The 21,878-nt window shown below is 41.1% G+C and overlaps 2 protein-coding genes across 4 annotated transcripts; one reads left to right on the top strand and one right to left on the bottom strand.

Moving 5' to 3' along the window:
* Positions 1–606: 606 nt before the first annotated feature.
* Positions 607–8,261, top strand: LOC131739381 (D-amino-acid oxidase-like). 3 transcript variants are annotated; one of them, XM_059032979.1, is made up of 12 exons: positions 792–839; positions 1,900–1,998; positions 3,371–3,566; positions 3,888–4,002; positions 4,089–4,165; positions 4,651–4,716; positions 5,258–5,312; positions 5,597–5,701; positions 6,009–6,091; positions 6,339–6,456; positions 6,787–6,885; positions 7,312–8,261. In XM_059032979.1, exons 3-12 carry the CDS (start codon positions 3,373–3,375, stop codon positions 7,435–7,437), a joined length of 1,038 nt encoding a protein of 345 aa, XP_058888962.1. In that variant the 5' UTR covers positions 792–839; positions 1,900–1,998; positions 3,371–3,372; the 3' UTR covers positions 7,438–8,261. The 3 variants fall into 3 exon arrangements, with proteins under 3 accessions (XP_058888960.1, XP_058888962.1, XP_058888961.1); XM_059032978.1 differs by having other exon boundaries at positions 1,900–2,002; XM_059032977.1 differs by lacking the exon at positions 1,900–1,998 and having other exon boundaries at positions 607–839.
* Positions 8,262–8,264: 3 nt separating this feature from the next.
* Positions 8,265–20,221, bottom strand: LOC117428575 (synaptic vesicle 2-related protein). The gene is made up of 16 exons (XM_034047722.3): positions 20,077–20,221; positions 17,447–17,607; positions 16,853–16,938; positions 16,585–16,683; positions 15,866–15,937; positions 15,563–15,687; positions 14,601–14,664; positions 13,946–14,071; positions 13,331–13,459; positions 13,087–13,160; positions 12,816–12,892; positions 12,290–12,397; positions 11,092–11,203; positions 10,892–10,973; positions 10,259–10,348; positions 8,265–10,030 (listed from the first exon to the last, which is right to left on the bottom strand). Exons 1-16 carry the CDS (start codon positions 20,109–20,111, stop codon positions 9,821–9,823), a joined length of 1,650 nt encoding a protein of 549 aa, XP_033903613.3. The 5' UTR covers positions 20,112–20,221; the 3' UTR covers positions 8,265–9,820.
* Positions 20,222–21,878: the final 1,657 nt, after the last annotated feature.

Raw genomic sequence — 21,878 nt, 5'->3', positions numbered from 1 at the left:
ATTGTGTGTCTGTCAACTCTGCAATTTTTTTTTTTTTTTAGAACCTCAGAACCTGTGAAATTCTAGAGGTGTCAGTTAATTCAAATTTAATTAGAGAATTCTAGAAATGACCAGGTTATTTAGTAATTTCGTAGGGCATTCTAGAATTTCCAAGTGTCAGTCAGTAAATACACCTATATTACATTCACACCCTGGTTCTGTATTACAGATGAACGAGATAGTTAGAAAGTGTGTTGCAGGTGGAACTCGAATCACTGTGAATATATTTCATAATGCAATGAAATGGATTGAATTAGTGAAAAGCATACACCTGTAGTTAGACCCAAGTTCAACTGCAATGTGTATCGTAAACTGTTAATCTTCAACATCATAACTCAAAATTGCAGAGTGGCTTTACATTTTGCATTGGCACCTTTGGCTATGGTCCAGTACCATATTTATTCAAGCAGCATGTAAAAGACATAACCTTCCCTTCCTTTGGTTAGTTTTACTATCCTTTTAACTACTCATCCAACCATTGCGCAGTTCAATTTTTTTTTCAAATCCTTGTAAATTCAAAAGGTCACGCAGTGTAGCTCAGGAAAACAAAAATTCATTGCAAGCTGACGCTTGGGCCGACCTGGGTTCGGTCCCATCACTCCCTGCGCGAACCAAGACGGAAGCATAAAATGCAAACGAGGAACCGTCTTTCTCTGCTGTAGTTTAGTAAATGTTGGCATTCAGAAAGATATGGGGGCGATTGGCTGCTGAGGAGTTCTGTAATTATTTTAGTGTTCAGACTGCAAGCAATACACGAAAGCGATGCAGTAGCGTCAAAGGGACAGTTGCACTAAAAGAAGGTAACTCGCAATGTTTCACTTCCAGACCTAACAATAGCTTACTTTCACTTACTGTTTTTATTGCACTAATACATTACGTATTTGAATGTGCGGTTTGATTAACCTTTGTTAAAGTGTATCAAATACAAGGCTGTCGTGTTTTCTGCAGGACAAAGTTACTCCTGTGAGCTGGAAAAGACAAAACCAGTGAAAAATGAAATAAGGAAATACAGTTCCCCATTAATTTACTCCGCTAGCCTCTTCCTTTTTGTGCTACAGTATATCACCTTCACGCCCCACATGTAAAATCTAAGTGCAGCGGAAGGGAAACCACTTCGCTACAAAGTGACAGCTAGGATAAACACATAGGTAGCCTTCGCTACAAAGTGACAGCTAGGATAAACACATAGGTAGCTCAGCATCATAACCTCCTTGCACCTCTTTCCAAAAGTCTGACAGACACACATGTAAAAACATACGCATGCGCGCACAGTATATTCAGAAACATGCGCGTGTGTGCATGGAATATACAAATACTGTCACACACGCGTAGACAGATTTTAAATCCCATATAGATAATGTATATTTTAAAAATCAGCTTTCTTTCCATATATGATAACATAGAATACATTTATTAATGTCTTTCATTAGAGTAATAACTTAAATAAATTAGTCGAAATGGACAAGTATACCTTAAAACCCCATTTGGTGAAATGGTATTTTCGTATTTGTATTGTTTAACACTGTGCCGAAATCGGGGTCAACACTGCTGAATGGGTAGTGCACCCATCCCACACGTTTGCAGTTTGGCACACATCATTACTGATACGTGTATCGACCAGATCAAAAACATTATTAAACTAAGCAATTTACACAACCCGTTGCTTTCTTCACAAGTGTGTGCATTTATATTCGTGTTTCTGTGTAATACTTTACCTAACTACCGTGTTTGTGCCAAAAAAAAAACACACACGTATAGTCTGCTGTTCGAATGACTGCCAAAAATATAATTTATCTCGCGTGAAAACTGTTAACTGTCTGCCCTTTGGACGGGGCTTGTTCTTCGCTCTCTCAAATTTAGCACTTTTGTACTCCGAAAGAATATCTAGTTTGCACGGACTGCACAGAGTAGAGTGCACAGATTCTAACTGAGGCATCGGGCCAGGAAAACAATTTGAAGGCAGGTTCGTATTTTAATCTTTTTATTGTTTATTTGAGTAGGTCTGCATCGAGTGCTATTTAAATGTAGATTTTGTGTGTACGTCCTTTTGCCGAGGATTCATTGGAACTAATGTTTAATATAGGAAAAGTGGATGGAAGGTATGTGCTTTTAAACTCGTTTCCGTGAACAGTCAGTGACGCCCATACACGCAGTATGAAAACAAGTTAACCTTTTTCTTTCTTTCTTTCTTTGATCGACGTTGAAGTATATATTATTTACACTGCCAGTGGGAAGAATACTGTACTTTAGGGTGAATCACAGAATAAGCTATTTTGTTTCCCATGAGGGATAGTAGTGTATCTGCTGTCTGAACTGTCTCCAATTTAAACTTTCTGTTCTCTTTGTGTGTTCATGACTCCTGTCTTATACTATACCACAGATCAGTGGGACATCATGATGATAAAGGTGACACAGACAGATTTATTTAACATGGTTTTGCATGATTTGCATTCTCTGCGATATTTAAGGAGGTGCCAGGGCAGAATTTAAAGGCACAGATTTTTTAGCTGCAAAATTATAAAAATCAATCACCAATTAATTACAGTTCTGTATTCACATTATTCAGCTGCAGAAGAGCACATTCTACAGTGTAAGGTTTGCAGATCTATAGAGCTATGCAGCAGTCAAAGTAAACCAGCCCTGGGCTGGCAATGCTACAGCATGAGAGAAAATAAAGCAGGAGACTCCACCACCTATTCGGGCTAAAAAGCATGGGGATGCCCTATAGGTACCAGTGTGTGCCCGTTATACAGATACTGCATGTCCTAAAATGGCATTTGATATTTTTCAAGCATCTAGCTACATGATCACAACTTGCTCTGTATTTCAGGGATAGCAGCTTAGATGGGGATATGGAGATAGAGCATGGGGTCCAGATCAAGGTGCTATTCAGTCTAGTAACCCCACTGGTCTCTAATTCCATTGTACTGCTGTTCCAAGAGCTTTGTCTGAACTGGCTGCAGGTACATTTGTACTTGAATACAATGAGCTGTAGAGTTTATATCTTTAGTGAGAGCTTTGCTGCCCTTGAAAAGGAAAGGTTGTATTTTATTGCACAGCGTTGATAAGTAACTCATGATACAAAAAAAGGAATATTGCTGATAAGTAAGCCCATATGGTCAAAGTAACTAGAGCTGCACAAGCCGATTGTTCGACTGTTCGGATTGATCTCTCTGCAGAGGAGGGTGAGTGGTGTTGATTGGGCTCATTTGCCATTGCAAGTGAAACGAGTGAAGAAACAGCTGCTTGGATTCGTGTGGATTGCTGTTCTCCGCAGAGGGTCTGTTTCTTCCTTTGAAAGTAACCGTGTGTTTTGTTTTCTATTTGGCAGACATGCGGGTGGCAGTGATTGGAGCCGGGGTCATTGGCCTCTCTAGCGCACTGTGTATCCATGACCGCTACCGATCCAGCGTGACTCCGCTCATTATTGAGGTCTACGCTGACCAGTACACCCCGCTGACCATCAGTGACGGAGCGGCAGGGCTATGGCAGCCCTACCTGTATGACAAGGGCAACGTCCAGGAAACGTACGCTACTCTTTGTACCTCGCCATGTAAATAGTTGGGTGTATTGTTATTTTGTTTGTTTCTTGTTATTGTGGAGATTGATATGAAAAGTAGTAGCATTGTAAGATGCCCTTTCAGCCCTGAAGAGGACCTCCTTCGACGCTGTTAAGTGTTAGCATTGTCGATTATGTAGGCTACCACGAACTCTGGGAGACTACCTGATTGCTAATCTACTTGAGATTTATTATGGCTGTATAAATGCAATGCTTGTTTGTATCTTCACAACGTTCTAACTAGTTCTACACAAGTTCTATCTTGTTCTTTCTTTTTTTCTTTCTTTAGTAAATGGAACAAAGAGACGTTTGACTACCTCCTGACCTACATCAATGCCCCCGATTCAATCAAAATGGGAATATTCACCCAGTCCGGCTACAACCTCTTCACTGAACCCACACCGGTAAGCCTCCATTCTCGGCTAAAGCTGCCAGATGCATGGTAAATGAATGGCTGGTTTTGACAATGCTGCTCACGTTCATTCTGCAGGACCCCTCATGGAGAGACTCTGTCCTCGGTTTCAGACACCTGACCCCACAGGAGCTGGACATGTTCCCAGGTTACAGGTACTGGAACGACAGGATAATCCATGTCTTTCACTCCCAGAAGAGTGGGTGGAATCAAGTTTTTGTACTAGGAACCTTTTCAGGTAGTTTTGGAACGAGATGTCAAGGACCAGTGGAGCTGCAGTCATGGAGACTGACAGTGGGTAGTGTTATCCCTGCTCTGCACATCATTCTGCAGTGGTGCCAATCCAGCCTTGATCATCATGAGCACGAAGCATGTCATCACAAATATAAACTGTGATATTAAACTGTAATCATGTGCATGTCTGGTAAGTCTTGTAAGGAGTGGCAGGCAACTTGACTACTTGATATAGATCTGTAGTATGTACAATAAGTATTATAGTACTGTATTCTGTTATAATATAATGATATACAATCTGTCACATAAATATCATTGTCTGTAAGATATATATTTTCTGACAGTATAGTGAAATTGTTTTCTTTGTGTGTTTTTGTCTATGGGACACATCTGTTTTTTTTCCCAGTTATGGCTGGTTCAACACTGCACTCATGATTGAAGGCAAGAGCTATTTACCTTGGCTCATGGACAGGTGAGTGTGAAACCTGCAATGATCTAATGATTCCCCTCTGCAAAGACACAGGGAACCTGCCTAGGACAAATTATATAAAACACTCTGCTAGTTGGCAAAAGCCTACAAGTTGGTGCAAGCTCACACTATGCAAACCATATATACCTAGTTCCAGGTGCTGCAGTGATAATGTGTCCGACACCACAACCTCATTCAATGGCACAAAGCCAGCCGGTTCATCTCCCTGCTCTCTGTTGTGGCCCATACAGCTTCCTCAAGACATGCATTCAGTGTTGTGCAGATTGATTTACAGGTGGCACAGTCTTTTGTTGCTGTCATTTTCTTATGTCAGCAATTGCTAGTGTGTGGTACAAAGAAAAAAAAGTTCATCCCCAAAACAAGTTTCCTAAATTGTTTACTGTGGTGTTGTATTACAGTGTGTCTTATATGGGCAGGGGCAGAGAGGTGCTGCTGGTTAGGGATCCACAAGCACACCAGGTAGTGACAATGTGTTTTTCCATTGGTTGTGTTTCATACTGGCTGTTTCATTTGTTTATTCCAGGCTGAGGGAGCGAGGAGTGATATTTTATCACAGGAAGATTGAGTCTTTCAGAGAGGTGAGGGATGTTTTACAGTGGCAAATAAATACTTTTGTTATACATTATAATGTTTTTTACAAGTGTTTTTTTTATTTATTATTAATTCATGTCCCTTAATGAATGATTGGCCAAGAGGACTTAAATAGTTACTGTATTAACAGAGCTTAGTAAATTATTCCTGTGGGTGCATGCATGCTGGCCAGTGACTGGTGCTCTCCCCTCTGTAGTACACTGCAGAAGGCACTAGCCAAAGCATTTGTCTACTCGACTTAAGTTTCTTAGTGTTGCGTCTCCCCCTGTAGCTGGTGGACTCCGGTGTGGATGTCATTGTGAACTGTACCGGGATAAGAGCCGGGGAGCTACAGCCTGACCAGGATCTGAAGCCAGGCCGAGGACAGATCCTGAAGGTGGGTGTGCAGGAAGGGATGGGTGAGCCCAGCAGTCAGTCAGACTGTTATTACTTTCCCTAGTCAAACACAAGCTTCGTTTCCTAGCCAGCCCGGCAGAGCCTGTGTCCTATTTAATACAACACAGGACAGAGCCAAAAAGTACCTCAGGATGTTTCTGTTCTTTCCCAGTGTGTAAAATGTAATCCATTCAGTCTTTATCAATTCAAAACAAGCTGGGTTTCTTTTGTATTTATTGCTAGACTGTTTCAGGATGAAAATAATAGTATAAAACCAGCATTCATGTTTTTTTTAATGCTTTTATTAGGTAGAGGCTCCTTGGCTAAAGCATTTTATAATAACTCATGATCTCAAGACTGGAGTGTATACGACCCCATACATCATACCAGGGTAAGCAAGGGCAGGTTTCCCTATTACTGTCTTACATTTGGGTATCTGAGTCAAACTTCTCTGTAACTGCTTTAAGCTGCTCATTCAATCTCTTTTAAACATCCTTTTTTTCCCAAGGTATGTGCATCTACAGATCAGGTGTGACAAAGATGAAAGTTATTATCAGTGTTGTTTTGCTGAGGTCATCGTTGGGTGGGGGTGGACCATTTGTATGCAAACTTCATGCTTGACTCGATTTCCTCCCCAGGAGTAATTTAGTTACCATTGGAGGCATCTTTCAACTGGGGAACTGGAGTCAAGAATGTAACTCACAGGACCATCAGAAAGTGTGGGAGTCCTGCAGCAAGCTGATCCCCAGTCTCAAGGTTAGTGGCTGCAGTGCTCGGTCAGTGCTCCTGTCTTGGAAGAGACTATCCTGTTTTTAAACATTTCCCTTCAAGGGTATTTCCGGCTCACAGACCTGCTTGTTATGTACCAGTGAGTATTCCAGGAGAGGCAGAGTGGGGGTGGCTGGGGGATGCATTATACCTGTGGGTCCGCTAATTAAGACTTGCATTAGTTTAAAACACATTCAAAGAAACGGTAGTGTCTTTAGATTTGTAGGTGGCGAGTGTGACTGTTTTAAACCTTAGTGAAGTCCTGTCTGCCACTGTGCACTCTCAGCTCTGAGAAATGACTTGATTCCAACTCCTCAGCATGCCAGGATTGTGGATGACTGGGCTGGCTTGAGGCCGGTGCGCAGCAAAGTGCGTCTGGAGAGAGAGACCCTGGAATACGGAGCTGCCAAGAGCGAGGTGAGCTCAAGACTTCTCAGTGTGTGCAACTGAAAGAAGGGAGGGCATGTACACTGCGTTCTGAATTATACACGTGCTCAAGCAGTAATATTGCATAGTTGATAATCTCAATTCTGGTAATAGGGGAAGTCATCTGTTTGAAAATAAGCCAGGAAATCAAGGGAATAAAGGTTGTCATCTATTTATAATATTAAGAACATCCATATTTCAATGCAGTAAAGAAAGTAAATTAACAACCAAACCGGTAAGCTGTGTTTGTAGCTGTAAATTGAGAGTCTATAGTTAAATGGGAACAGTAGAATTGACATGTACAGAGCAGATGTTCAAGCTGGTGAGCGGGTGGCAGGTCAAACGGGGAGTGTCCTCAATACCCCTTCTCCTTCACTCTGGCGTACAAACAAGTAAGTTGGCTTCATTCTTGTCAAGGTGATACACAACTACGGACACGGAGGCTTCGGGCTTACCATCCACTGGGGGTGTGCGCAGGAGGCAGCCAACCTCTTTGGGAAGGTGGTGGAGGAGAAGAGACAGAAAGCAACGTCAAGGCTGTAACCCTGTCTGATCTGATCCCTCGAGCTCCAGCAACTGCGCTGCGCCTATTCCATTGACTTGAAGGCGGCAGACATCTAAATCATGAAAGACAGGCCTCTCTTTGGCATTTTATAATTATTTTTTTACATGATTTTAATATGTAATAGCACTGTAAAGCAACAATGAGTAAGGTTAACCAGTGACCATGTCATTTTGTTACACAATAACTAACTTGCTTCAGGAGTCTCTAATGATTAGCTCACCAGATTCAATATCCAGCCCTTCAAGCACATGCAATGTAGGATGCATGTCTGTCTCTCCAGAGGCTCTCCAGAGTCTCCACGAAGGAGCTGCTTACCTGCTAAATATATCAAGTGTCATTTTAAATTGTATGTGTGATCTAGACTTTGTCTATAACAACATCTTTAATTCATTTCTCTTTCTTTTTGTGTTTTTTCACTTCAAAGTGTGCCTACTCAAGTCAGAAATGAATACTGCTTTCACAAAGCTCATCATAGTTTGCTTCTCACAGTGTGCAGAGCATTCTTGAAACTGAAGCACTCAAACCATCTGCTCATAACAGGCAATCTGTCAGTGAGGCCAAAAACGAGTGGGTGTGTTGTCAAACGTGAACTGTAAAAATGGGAGAATGAAGAAAGGTATTCCCAGGTTACATTTCTTGGTGGAGAAAATGAGCTCCCTGTTTTAAGATTGAGAAAGCCAGGTAGTTTGACAGAACTTCATTCGGTTCAGTTGAATGTTGCAGTTGTTTCAAGAAATGAGTGTAATATGATGGACTGGTTGATACTGTAGAATAGAAAATAAAAACCACTTTAGATCTGTGAGACTTTTTAAACATCATTTATTGTATCATACACATTTACATACAGTGCACTGGCAGGAACTTGTGCAGAGACACTTAATGAATTGCGAAAGGCAGGCATGAGAGAGAGAGAGAGAGAGAGAGTGCAGGACTTCACAGATCACCTTGTCTAACTTGTTGCACGATGTCTCCATCTTAGGGACAGGAGCTGTTTAAAATGGAGCGTGGGCGCTCTGAGAGCCAGCCCGTGCATGTTTAAATACAGCTTTACATTTTTATCACAGTTGTAAGTACAGTAATTGTTTCCATCCACAATGTATTATAGCACATACCAGTGCTCAAGAGGGCATGTTACGTAACATGTTATGCTAGCAGACTGTGCCAATACTAGCACACTATGACATGGTTTCCTCTTGAGTCCTGTCTCTCTGCTTGTTCAGTTTGCATTGAGGACTCTTTAGTAAGCATTACTGATGTCACCTCAAAGAACCCACTTGCAAACCAGTGCTCTGTGGCTGACTGTCTCAAGAGCTCTGTTCAGCATGGGAATCCAATCCACTTACACACAAAGCGCCTGAGCCTTTTACAAGTAAATGTTTTGTACAGTAGAGCCCAGGTTTTAACCTAGCTGTCAGATATGTTGGGCAAACTTCTACCAATGATGATATTTGCTTTGTCTAATATTCTGTATATGTGCACGTTACATTCTTTGTTCATGTGGACAATATTTTCATTATTTGCTCTTGGGCCTCCAGCATAACTGCTTTTTGTTTTGACATATTCATTCACCAAGCCTGGATTGTTACTCAGCTGGGGCATTACTAACAAATTCATAGGCTGTCTTTTGAGGACATCCACTGTGAACATTGTATTGCTGCAGAGAAGCCACAGGGAGGTTTGCTTCTGTTTCAATAACTGCAGCAGTGTTTGGGAAGGAAGAGCTTGCAGTACACGTTGTGATACCCCCGTTGATAATTGAAACCGGGTATGCGAATGCAAATATGCAGAGTATTCAAATTAAATCTGCACAGGAGGCAGCAAAAGAAAGTGGTGAGAATCAATCGCAGATTCTTCACTAAAGCTTCAGAGCTAGCTGGCCGTACAGTTTGATTGGAGGGCTGGGATCATGACACTGATCATACAGAGCTAAATGAGTACCACCCTTACCAGTGAGAAAATACTAGATTAAAACCAGTACAGGTCTTAACTGGATCTGAAGCAGCCACTTAGTTACTAAAGCACCTCTTTGGGCCTCCGTCTCACACTTTCTGTACCAATAGACCCCACCCTTTGACCTGAAATGAGCTGTGAGCTTTCAAGCTGGAATGTCGTGGAAAAATAATTGATGGCCTAAGCTATTCACGTACATTAATATGACTTTAGGAGACACTAAATCTGCTGTGTTGCTTGCATGTCTTGATAGAACTCACGTTTTGTAAGGTCATTACAGTAACAATATCTTATCATACAAACACATTGTACAGGCAGGCATCCTTCTTAAACCCAACACTTCTATGTACAGACTAGTAAAGACCAGCCCAAATGGTGTTCCGGAGGTTCTGACCAGTCCTGCAGCCCCCGTCAATTCTGTGACCCCGAGCTGGAGCGGGGGATCCTCTCTGAACTGTGGGACGCACGCCCCACCATCTCCTGACCCCACTGCCTGTGGCTGGACTCCTGCAGACCACGGCCCGTGGTCTCGATTGGCAAGGCGCAGGAGGCGATGGCAGCCAGGATGGAGCAGCAGCAATACACAGAGAGAGTCAGGTAGACGGAAGACTCCAGCATCACCTGGGGAGGGAAACAGAGCAGCTTTTGCAGGACTCGCTTACAGCTGTTAGCTGTGTGAGCTTTTGTTGCTCCTACTTAGTGGTTTTTACAGCCATTGTTTGAGGCTAACTTCTGCATTCTGGTAAAGGTTCAGGGTTATCTTGAGTAAATTGCAGTGTGTGTGTGTGTGTGTGTGTGTGTGTGTGTGTGAGTATGCACAAGTCATTGTGAATGAAGGCGTTTCCTTACCTGTGCAATAAAGGGGGTGAGGAGAGCACCCACCCTGGCCATGCCACTGCAGGTCCCTAAACCCAGAGCCCTGGTAGCTGTGGGGTACACCTGTGAGACAAGCAAGCAGGATCAGCACCAAGATAACAGCAATACAAAGGGAGGGAGGGGGGTGGGGTGGGGTGGGGTGGGGGCTTCATGGCAAAACCAATGCATTAAATTATCTTTTATTACTGGAAATCAGGGACTATTGAGCTTTTGTATATGAACTTCTAACTACAGATCTATATATAAATATATAAAAGAGTCACCTTCCCAACGTTTCGGTATGTTTAACAGACCTTTGTCCAGGGAAAGTGTGTTAAAACAAACAGTGGAGGTACTTCTAGGCTTTTGATGCCATGACAACTAATTTATTTCTCTTTAAAATCTATTAATGATGTAACAAGCTACTATTCCTTTTTTATTGAGACCTCCAAGCATCGTGGTATTGAGTCTATCCATTTATTTTCCTTTATTCTTTTATATTATTTCATTTCTTCTAAATCTACCAATTGTAGGTCATCCATGTTCTGTTCATTTTTTTGGTGAAGTGCTGCACTACTGCTTCGTTTGCTTTTTTATTTCTTAAGTGCAGCACAACAGGTTTCTCACCTCTGGGGTGTATACATAAGCAGCCTGGAATCCGCCCGAAATGAAAGCTCTGGCAATGAAGAGGAAAACCGTGAGCGCCGTCCTGCAGAAATAAGAACAAAGACAAACACCAATGCAATAGTTAGAATGACCAAGCCTTAACAAAACACACCACATTCAAGAAGTCCACTGCACAAGTGCGTTGGTTTTGACCCCCTCACCTTCCGACGCAGGCCAGCAGCAGCAGGATGCAGAGTGAAAAGATGATAAAGGAGAGGGCCATGGTCTTCTTCCGTCCGATCCGGTCGATAACCCAGAGAGTAACCAGCACGCCTGCGAGAGACAGACAAGCAGGCAGTAAAACTACAAGAAGCCAAGGCCTTTTAACCAGGGGGGTCCCTCCTGCTCTGCATGCCCTTTGGAATAGTGTTCCAAGGTGACGGTTATGAGTTCGAGAGATATTGTGAGCACCTGTTTCTTCTTGTGATGCTGTAGGTAAATGATCAACTCACTCAATTAGAATGATCAGGTACAAGTATAAAAGAAACTCAAGCGGACGCACGTGGTCAGTTTTGTAAGTGATTTAAACAGTAGGCATAGAACTGAAGTGGCATAATGCTTTTCAGCACAGGAACCTGTTCAACTCAATCACAGACCAAAAAGGATTGATGGCGTATTTGTTTTTTTTAATGTCATTTTAAAATGCTAAATGCTGTACGTGGAGAAGATATTTGCCGGGGTCAGCAAGTTCTTGTCCTGTTTACATATTCATAGGTCAGCAGCATCCGACACCCCCATGGAAATCCTGTAAGTGAGACGTAAACAGGAGACCGGAGCACACTGTAACCACAGGCAACATTCAAATAATGTGTTTCCTCAATTTGAATTTGAAAGTTCAAAGTAAACTGCTTTGCTTTTCAAAGGTCTGATTTTTTTCACGGGGTATTCTTACTTTGGAGCCAATTTTTAAAGCTATAGAATGCATTTATGAAATGTGAATCAAATGTTTGGATTCATATCAAATGATTCATATTCATATATTTATTTCCGCAGCGTTCATGAGCTTTATTATTATTTTTTCTCCTCACAGCAGCAATTCCCCACACAGCTCAGGAGAACTGAAGGTTCAGTGAGTGTCCTCCAATCCCACGAACGGGAATCCCCAAGGAAGTTAACCAGGTGAGCCACAAGTTCACGAACTCTTTACATATGTATATGGACAACTTGCATCAGTAATAGATAGCATACTATGCCGGTATATTCATTCAGGCTTTTGCTTTCCTGGCATGAATTTAATTTGGGTCTATCCAATTAAAAATCTATCATGTAGACTGCATTACATTTTTATAAGGGATGTCTCCCAGGGCGTTGTTTCCCAGCCATGCAGCCCGCCCTTGTGGTGAGCCAAGGGGAATGTACCTGGGAATTCAGATAAGGTGGTCCACAGGAGGTCTTTGTAGTCATTCTCGGTCAGGTATTTACATTCAAGGCTGCACCTGGGTTCCATGGTCCGTCTGCCTTTAGAAACTAAAGGAAGAAAGGAGGTTCTTATTTTCCCACATGAAACTGGTACTCTAGTATGATTTTTTTTCTGTAAGCTGCAGAAACTGCAATCTAATAGAGCTATTGATTGAAAGCATTGTAGTCACAGACAGCATTTGCCCAGTGCTAAAAAAGGTAACTATCAAGACGTTTTATAATACATCGACCGGCAATATCAGGTTCATTTAGTTTATTCTGGAAGTACGCCATTTGACACAGTCGAATTGTTCATGGCTATAAGAGATTTGTTAGGGTTATATTTTGTTTTGTAAAATACAAATTTGAATTTGATCACAAAATAAGATTTATAAAGAACAGCTAAAAAAAGCCTTGTGCTCTCTCCGCACACAGCCTCATGAATCTTGTGCTTGTTTGGAAGCCATTGAGAATACGAAACACTCACCACTGCACACATCCCCTGCTTGGAACAGCTCTGTGGTCAGTAACACTAACCCATAATAAGAGAATGCATTGGAGAACCTGAAACACAAGCACAGAGGGACACATTAACCCTTGTGTAAATACTGTTCCAGCAGAATACTGAATCTGGAAGGAGCTTGCAATGCTAGATAACCCAGCTTCTACCCCGTTAGGAAACCAGGCGATCAATCAGTGGAGTCACAAGGGCATTTTAAACTGTTTCTGAAGTTGCAGGCGAGCTGGGCTCCACTCACCAGATAAACCACAGGAGGACAGTGGTCCAGCGGAACTGGGGAGAGAAGAGGTCCCGAATCTTTCCACGGTCCTCCTGGAAATAAAAACACAACAGTTAACGGTACTAGCAAATAAAGATTTTGGCCATTCACGTTTTTCTCCATTCATGTTATACATGTCCTGCACACATACACACATAAAGCCACGCATACATATAGAAGCACATTCTCATATCCCAGGATTCCAGTTCTCTCCAGTTCTTACCTGCCTGGCCACAGTAAGCTTCCCCAGTGGCATGGGGACTCCATTCTCCTTGGCGATGCGTTTCAATGTGGCCAGAGCTTTCTCCTGGTTCCCTGTTAGGACGTCGTACCTCGCGCTCTCCGGCAGCCACTAAACAAAATGAAACGCATGCAGCAGTACAGTACGGATCAGGATCTGCTGTCATGCTAGGGCTGCCTTGTAAAAAAAAAGACTTTGGTCTAAACAAGTCAGGCAGATCTACTTTATTCTCTTTGCATGGTTTTTGGCAATGCTGAAATCTACTGTAGAAACATAAATATTAGCAGTTTGCAGTATCTTTTCATTGAAGATCCTTACGACAGAAGGAGCAATGACAGCCATGGCAATGTGTAACCACAAGGTGTCACAACGCCTCTAAGTGAAAGTGAAAAATCAACACAGACAGCAATGTTTTTTTTTGGTTGTGCCAAACACTTAAGTACAAATGCATCTTAAGTACAAATATCAGCCCCTAAATCAGTTGTCTAATCACATCAGGATGATGTTGCAACTAGCTTGTATGTGTGCTTCGGTTTACAAACTCCACTATTGTCAGGCTGCTCTGTTCATCGCTTCAAGCAGTTACTGTATACCTACAAAGCACAGGACACTGAAGATCATGAGGGGCAAAGTGGAGAGGAGGAGCAGCCAGCGCCAGCCCAGCGTAGGCATCACCATGATAGCCAGGAGCACCTCGAACACGGTGCCCAGCGCCCAGAACACCTGGGGGGAGGAGAGGGGAGGGGGTCAGCACACATGGATGAAAATACCATTGAGATCCTATTATACTGAAAGTGGGTATTCCTCCGAATGGTACTTTACCATTACAAGTCATTTCATTACCAACAGTAGCAACACAGTCGATTTGGAATAAGCATTGCACAGTGGTGCTGATACTGATATGGTGCAATAGTACTTATTCAATAGATTGCAAATTTCTATCAGTTCATATTATTGTCAGACATGGAATGTACCATGAATTGCAGTACAATACAACAAACATCAATCTACCATCTTTCATGTCAACTATGGCAAACTATAGCGGCAAGCATTAAGGTATAACCCTGCGTGGATATTTGCTTCACAGTAATGTATGACAAAACCAACGGGAGCTGCAGTAAAAGTGCCATGCTTGTGTAAATGCACTGGAGCTGGGCTTCAGTATAGCTGCAGTTCAGCCGCACTGTATCAGCCTGTAAGCTGCATTACCGTTCTCACTGCAGGCACAGTAATAGTAACAGGATTGTCGTACCTCTATCAGTAAAATGCACTTGGCTCTGGATCTCATTGGCAGGAATTCCGCGTAGAGTGTTACCCTGGTAAAGACAACAACATCTGAATTGCAGTCAAGTCATTGCAGTCAATCATCCACCTTCATGCTGAGTTCCACGTGAAGGATTGGCACTGGCCCCACCCTGTACTCTGGGCTGGAATTTTCCCATAGCAGTATACTGTGCATGTGAAAGGCAGATTCACTAGCAAAAGGATAATTGAAACACTGGTTAATTAGTCTTACACTGCCAGTCTTTTAGTTAAACAGCTGGAAGTGCCAAAGGTGGACTCCTCTAGCAGACCCTGGGGAAGCTAAACGATCACTTTGCCCCTCAGCACTTTAATAACATGGATACCAGTCCTTGATAAGGACTTCACGGTTAAGGTTCTTGGTATATTCTGCAAAGGCAATTTCGCCAATGCAAAACTCAGAACAATAATGAACAGCTTTTTCATACAAATCAGTTGTTTCTAGATTTCTACATTATTTAAAAAATGCCCTTGCCGATGCACTTGCTTCAGTTATTGCCTGTAGGGTTCATCCTACACTCTCAAATACTTGCTAACTATTTGTGGCTTGTATGCTACGCATAATGCAAACCTTATGGAAAGAAGCTGTGATCAATTTATTCTGAACCCACGCTAATGGAGTTCGGCACCTCAGAAATACTACATTGCACGTACTTATTTTTTATATGTTGACTCAAATAAGTATACACACCAACGCCATCTGCTGGGCATTTTAATTATTGCAACTCTGTGTAAAAAGTACATTTAATCTAAATCACAGGAGTGGGGAGTACTGGCAACTGTTATTGAAACTGGGGGATACTGGTATTTGCTCACTACACACTACACAGATGCCGTTCTCTAAATGCCAGACTATATGATTATTCTGTGGTCAGATGATAGACCTTGCTCTGAATATTCTGCTTCACTTACGACTGTGGAACGCCTCCGATCCCAATTCCCACCAGTCCTCTTAGAAACAGAATCCAGCCGTACACCGGAGCGAACGCACTGAGCACTCCATAGAACAGAGTCCACAACACACTGACCTTCAGGCCCTGGCAATGACACGACGTTATCACGTTATTCACATGTACATTGTAATGTAGTGAATAATTACTTATAGGGTCAGAGCCAGAGGCTGTGGGGCTGTCTGAAGTGACCGGACTGAAATGCATATTCATTTAGGTCCCTCTATATACATATGTATATAAAGATGCACACACTGAGACTTACGGTTTTTCTTCCATACTGGTCGGATATGTTCCCCCATAATGATGAGCTAAGCATCATGCCAATAAACACTACCTGCTCAAGACACAAAGACAAAGTTGGTGTTACAACAGCAATAATAATAAGAATAATAATAAGAAGAAGAATAATAATAAAAGTAAGTTTTTAAGTATTGTATTTCCAAATGTAATGAGATAGGCATACAGAGAGATAGATTGACAGACAGATAAATTGACAGATAGATAGATGCTCTATGTGTGTGTGTGTGGATGTACTTGATTTAATCTTTAAGATTCTTAAGCACTAATATAGGAAACAAAAGGGTGCTTAGGTTCCAGTCAACACGTTGTGAATCCCTTTAGCATGGTTCAATACATTTGTTTAGAGTACTCTAATCTTGTACAGTAAACTCGTTCACCCGTCCCACCGTTCCAGTAACAAACAGGATGGTACAGCATGTGTCCAGTGGAGATTAAACAGGAAGGTGCGGATCATGGTAGAAAGGGCTGTCTATAGTGGTTTGCCTTCCATGAAGTGAAAACTGTCCAGTAGTAAGGGGAGCAGTAATATTGAAGCTATTGGTAAACATACAGAGAATGAATGCAGGTGTGTGCAGCGAGAGCATGCTTCCTGTAGTGGGGTGTGAGTCCATGGAGAAGGGTGTGTGCAATGTGTAGCATGGTGCATGTCTGTATGAAATGAGATAAGGTCCGATACAGTACCGACGTGAGAAGTGCAACTTGCCAACTGGGTAACCTCCACTCACAGTGCAATTGCGGGGCTAGAATACTGAGAATCATCATCTCCATGGCATCGGCCATCTGAAGACAGAGCAAGACAAGAGAGAAAAATACCCCAAATTAGGGTTACTGCGTCTACCCATTCACTCCCATCTCACTGGTTAAACCCCTGAAGCATTGTTGCAGTTTTATCCTGTTTGTTTATTTTATAATTGCCTTATTGGCTTTTCCTTCAGGTCACTTGTCTTACCCATGCCAATCCAGTGAGAATGGAGAGTTTCCACTGGAATTTCCCAAAGCCAATGGCTTCCACTGCATCTTCCACCAGAAATGTATCTGTGACAAGAGTAACCAGAGGGTGAGTTTGGTCTTTTCAAACAATATATATAACAAAGCTGTATATTGAAGTTTATCTATGGCTTTGGTTTAACGGAAGATGACCTCCATGAAAAAACACGTGCCATTATCTGTTCAAACAGAACGGTTCTAACAATCATCATGGAGAACATCTATCTCATAGAACCATTGTTAAATGCAGGTTACCATCTCATGTTTCAAGTAGTATCCCTTATAAAAAAAAATTACCAGGGTATTGATGCACTTTCCACATGCTTTTTCTATGGTTATACTATGAATTTACCATAGTTTACCCTGGTTTGCCATGTTTTTTTTTAATATGCTTTACAATGCTTACCTATGCTTTATCATGCATTCACTGTGCTTTATTACACTTTGCTATGTTACTATGGGAAATTTTTACAAGAGATGTTACAGAAAAGAGCTGAACAGTATTTTGTATGAATGGCATAAACCCCTATGCTGCTGTGTGATGAGGCTGTGTTACCATCGGTGGGGTTTGCAAACTCCTTAGGCACTGCAGTTCCACCCGCCAGCTCCACGGGCTCCAAGTCCCGGCGGACCCCCTCGATCCGAACCTCGTGTTCTCCGCACACAGCCTCATCCTCGGAGCGTGCGCTCTCGCCTGTGCGCCGGAACTTCACCACGCTGGAAATGAGAGTGATCAGAGGACTCTGTTAAAGTCATGGTAATGAGGGGGGTCACACACAGCTGGATTCATATTAAAGATGCAACAAGTTATTAATGATTGATCGCCATAGTTTTTATTTTGCGATCCACAATTAAACATTGATTAATCACCTTAGTATCTTATTTGGAGCCTCATATAGCTAGCTGCCCTGTAACATGTGCTTTCCTTGCACTTTGCTAGGCTAATGCTCTTCTGTTTGTATTTGGTTTGTGACAAGAAATGACAGAATGTAATGAAATTGGGTGTCCTCTTGCTTTTTAATAATGCAATCAATAGTTAAATAGTTTTCTCAATGTATATATTGTATAACAGTACATCGATTAATTCATTTGAAAAGGCATTGATTATTATTGATTACTACCTGTTCCATATTTAATAAGGAGATTGGTTTCTGAGTGCACCCTCTAATATGTATTTATGTACTGTATGTATTAATGCTGACTCCAGAATGGAGGTTCAGACATCTTGTGTTTCAGAAGGATCCCAAATCAAGTAACCCTAAGATCTTTTCAAACTGTTAGACACTCAGAAAGAAAAAGGTTGAAAGTGTTTGTCTGCTTGACTGTCCTACATCAAAGGATAAGGATCCATCTCCCCAGCGCTTCCTTTAGACTCCTGTTCATCGTTCTCCTTTGAAGGCTGACAAACCACAAATAGAAGTTGCAGAAAACAATTCCCCAGAAAGTATCTCCTACTGTTTCAGTGCCTTTTTAGAAAGACATTTAGGTGGGCGGCTTTGGAGTTCTTAATCACTGTGATCAGCTGAGATAACCATTAAACATCCCTTTTCACGCTGGGATATGTTGAGCACAGAGATTTTCTTGAAATACAGTGCAATGTAATTATCTCCAGCAGGCATATATTTTCAGTTAACCTTTTTGAGCCTGATTCCCCAAGCTTGGTAACTCAGTAATATGATACAGTAAGTTATTAAAGTCTGTTTTGATTAATTAAATCATATATGATATCATTAAACTGTTCTACACTATCACTGTCTTAATGAGAATGAGGAGTTAAATTGGTATAACCAATTTAGGTAATTAAACTGCTTTGTCTTGTACCTAACAGTAACTGCTGTTTACAGTACGGTTAAATGAGTGCTAACTAATACTTTAAATCAATGTCATACCTCTTATTAGCTTTATCAAACTTTAGGTTATTCACTTAAAATACAATGCAATAGATAAACTGCTGTATACTAGCACCTACAGTATTGGCACACATTATGCCAAGGGAGATCAGGGCTGATATTAAAGGTAAGCAATGGGTTTTAAAACCCTAAATAACTATGTAGTCTAACAGTATGTACATGCTACCCAACGACATCTGAAGTTTCTCGTGATGGCGACGTGTAGCGAATGTTAATACATTGTAGAAAATACTTTTTTATGCAGAGAAAATGCTACAGCCCACTCCCAGGACCAGCACGCGGGGAAACAGAAACCTGGTATGCAAATTGCACAGGAGTAACAGCTGCTTAAAAAATAAAATATTAATAAAGGCTCAACGTGATCTCCTTATAAGAAGATATTGGCCTTGTTCAACGTATCCTCTCACTGACGATATCAACAAAACACTGAAGAAAAGTCTGTCTATCCATCAATGCATATATTCACCTGATCTAAAACAATTCATGACAAAAGAAAATCATAAGACTTGAGTAAGGTGTAAAAAAAAAAAAAAAAAAAAAAAAAAAACCTTTTCTCTGAAGGTATTTTCAGCTGAATTATATACCTACATATGCCCTGGTGTAACAACTAAACGTGTAATTGCTGTATTATTATTATTATTATTATTATTATTATTATTATTATTATTATTATTATTATTATTATTATTATTATAATAATGTTATATCATATTTTGCATGCGATTTATTTTTATAATGGTATTAATATCTTAATCTCGATAGCAGCTTTATAATAGTACAATCAATGAATCGCATCGGAGCGGGTACCAGTACTCATACGCACCGTGTTAATAAATTAATTACAAAACCACTATGCCAATAACACCGGTAACATGATATATAAACATGAAATGAGATTACAATAAGTGGGCGTATTATATTATATGAGCAGTTTGCAATATACAAAATGAAAACTTGACATAATTAAGTCAAATTAAGACCATAAATTCAATATATGGATTCCAGCCCTTGTCTTTGCTTTCGCATCAATAAAAGCTGTAACTTAATCTAAAAATACAATTGCAAATAAATCATTATTTTCAATAAACTAATAAAGTGGATGTATTTTCTGTTTGCATTTGAGGCTCGCCAGGTCCCGGCTAGCCGAAACAAGACGTTGGGAATGTTTACAAAAAAGCAGTCTGTTTTGCAAAAGGCCGCGGCGCTTACCTTCCATAAATGTATATTTCGGCCGTATTCGATGACAGCTTTTGAAACGTATTTAACTGTTACTTACGGCAGCTGTCTCAGCTGGAATAGGTCATCATCCATTGCAATGGCGTTTTTCGTGGTCTGCAGGTCCTTTGTCTCATTGCCGTTCCATTGTTATGAGAACGAGCTGAGATTTCAGCACTACAGACTGCTGGACAGCGACTCACTCTGGAGACCCGGCGGAGGGGCGGTTTTACAATTTCAGCTTCCCGTGTCGTATCCATGGGCCTGGGATTCAGTGGCCATTCAGACCCGTCTGCTGGCAACACCATAAATTTGTCCCTAAATCAATTATATTATTTTGTTTTTCATTTTAAGTGTGCTTAATATTGTTACTTTGTACTGCAGTGTACACGGAAAAAAATAATTAAACCAATTCGTTAACATATTTCCTTTGATGTTTATAATTAGTGATTTATTTTATGACACCCTGGCTTTCCTGTGAGAGTTTATGCAGTTCTAGCACGTTGGAAATACATTGTATATGATGATATAATAACCGATATGTTGTTTTTTTTGTGTGTTAACATTGTGATGTAATAGTCAAAAGTCTGCCTCCTCCTTCTTGGTCAATAGTCTGTATATTAATAGAATTACACATTATGGTCATTCACTATCAGCTACATGCCTATATGCTATCATTTGATATGCTCTGTATTCAAAAAGTGACTCAGGAAGGCCAGGTACAATGGCTAGCAATAGTGAAATCGAATCCATCTCTGTTGATGATAAACCAATAATGGATTGAGTTGGGGATAGAGTACATTCTTTCTAAGCATCTGATTTTCTAAGGTTTTCTCTTCTCTTATGACCCCTGGGGGTTTTATAAAGGACCACATGGTGAAGCCTTGCTTTCTTTGGGACCCTTACTTTGTTCTATATTCTACATACTGGGTTGTATAACCAAGCAGTTCCAAACAGAACCAATAATGGTTCCATAATTACTAATGCCGTGTTGCAAATGTTGATCAAACAGTAATTATTAATACATAATGGCGATTGTTTGTGGTAACAGCAGCACCTTCACGTGTATCTCGTTGTTGTTGTAGTTATATGATTTTAACTCTCCAGTCAGACTTCAGTCAACAGAGGAGCTCCACCACACAGCTGCAAGATACACACACAGACAGACACAAGACACACACAAGAAACACACACACACACACTGTTAATTCAGTGTGCATTCAGCTCAGATGATGGGTCCCTGCACCGTGCGTCATACCACTAGATTAGCATGACTGTAGGAAGAGAGAAGATGAGTCACCCAGTATCAAGGGCATGTATTCAACAACCAGACACTACCGTTCACTGCGGGAGTGACATGGGTACTCATTTCTGTTCGGATGAAAACGTAGTTGTTTCATTTAGAATTATAGTTTTTAAGCCGGATAAAAAAAAACAAAACAGATGGCTTACAAAAAGGTCCTAACTACTGTACTATTGTAATGATACAGATAATTGGCGTTATCTAATTATCAGGCTATGCACTGCTTTAGAAACGTGTTCGTGCAAGAGGAGGAACTCACTGTAATTCAACAGGTATACTTTTCATTAGACGCGTTAGCAAATACAGTTTAAGTACATAAATACTGAAATGTGTTTAAAATATCTTAAACACGACTTGGTCCCCACTGTGGCTGGCGAAAACAGCGTGCCCATAATATATTGGAATACGTTTATAATTTAAATTCTTACCATTAACACGAATAAAATATATTAATATCTAAATAATTGCACCTATACCGATGTAGCTGATAGTGCGCATTATTAATGTTTTAAACATTGCACGTCTAATCAGCCTGTCGCTTTGCAGTAGGTGTCGTTTGA

This window comes from Acipenser ruthenus, chromosome 11, assembly GCF_902713425.1.
Source record: "Acipenser ruthenus chromosome 11, fAciRut3.2 maternal haplotype, whole genome shotgun sequence".
Classification (NCBI taxonomy): domain Eukaryota; kingdom Metazoa; phylum Chordata; class Actinopteri; order Acipenseriformes; family Acipenseridae; genus Acipenser; species Acipenser ruthenus.
The sequence above is the reverse complement of the archived record's forward strand: the minus strand, read 5'-3'. Positions and strand labels throughout refer to the sequence as shown.

Bases quoted from the DNA above. Each gene is read 5' to 3' on its own strand.
- LOC131739381 (XM_059032977.1), top strand. From the start codon at position 710: ATGTTGGCATTCAGAAAGATATGGGGGCGATTGGCTGCTGAGGAGTTC. The intron at 840-3,370 runs GTAACTCGCAAT...TCTATTTGGCAG, and splicing joins GACAGTTGCACTAAAAGAAG to ACATGCGGGTGGCAGTGATT. The intron at 4,166-4,650 runs GTACTGGAACGA...TTTTTTTCCCAG, and splicing joins GACATGTTCCCAGGTTACAG to TTATGGCTGGTTCAACACTG.
- LOC117428575 (XM_034047722.3), bottom strand. From the start codon at position 20,111: ATGGATGATGACCTATTCCAGCTGAGACAGCTGCC. The intron at 17,608-20,076 runs GTAAGTAACAGT...TCTCATTTCCAG, and splicing joins TTCCAGCTGAGACAGCTGCC to CGTGGTGAAGTTCCGGCGCA. The intron at 11,204-12,289 runs GTACATTCCCCT...TGTCTCTCGCAG, and splicing joins CACCTTATCTGAATTCCCAG to GCGTGCTGGTTACTCTCTGG.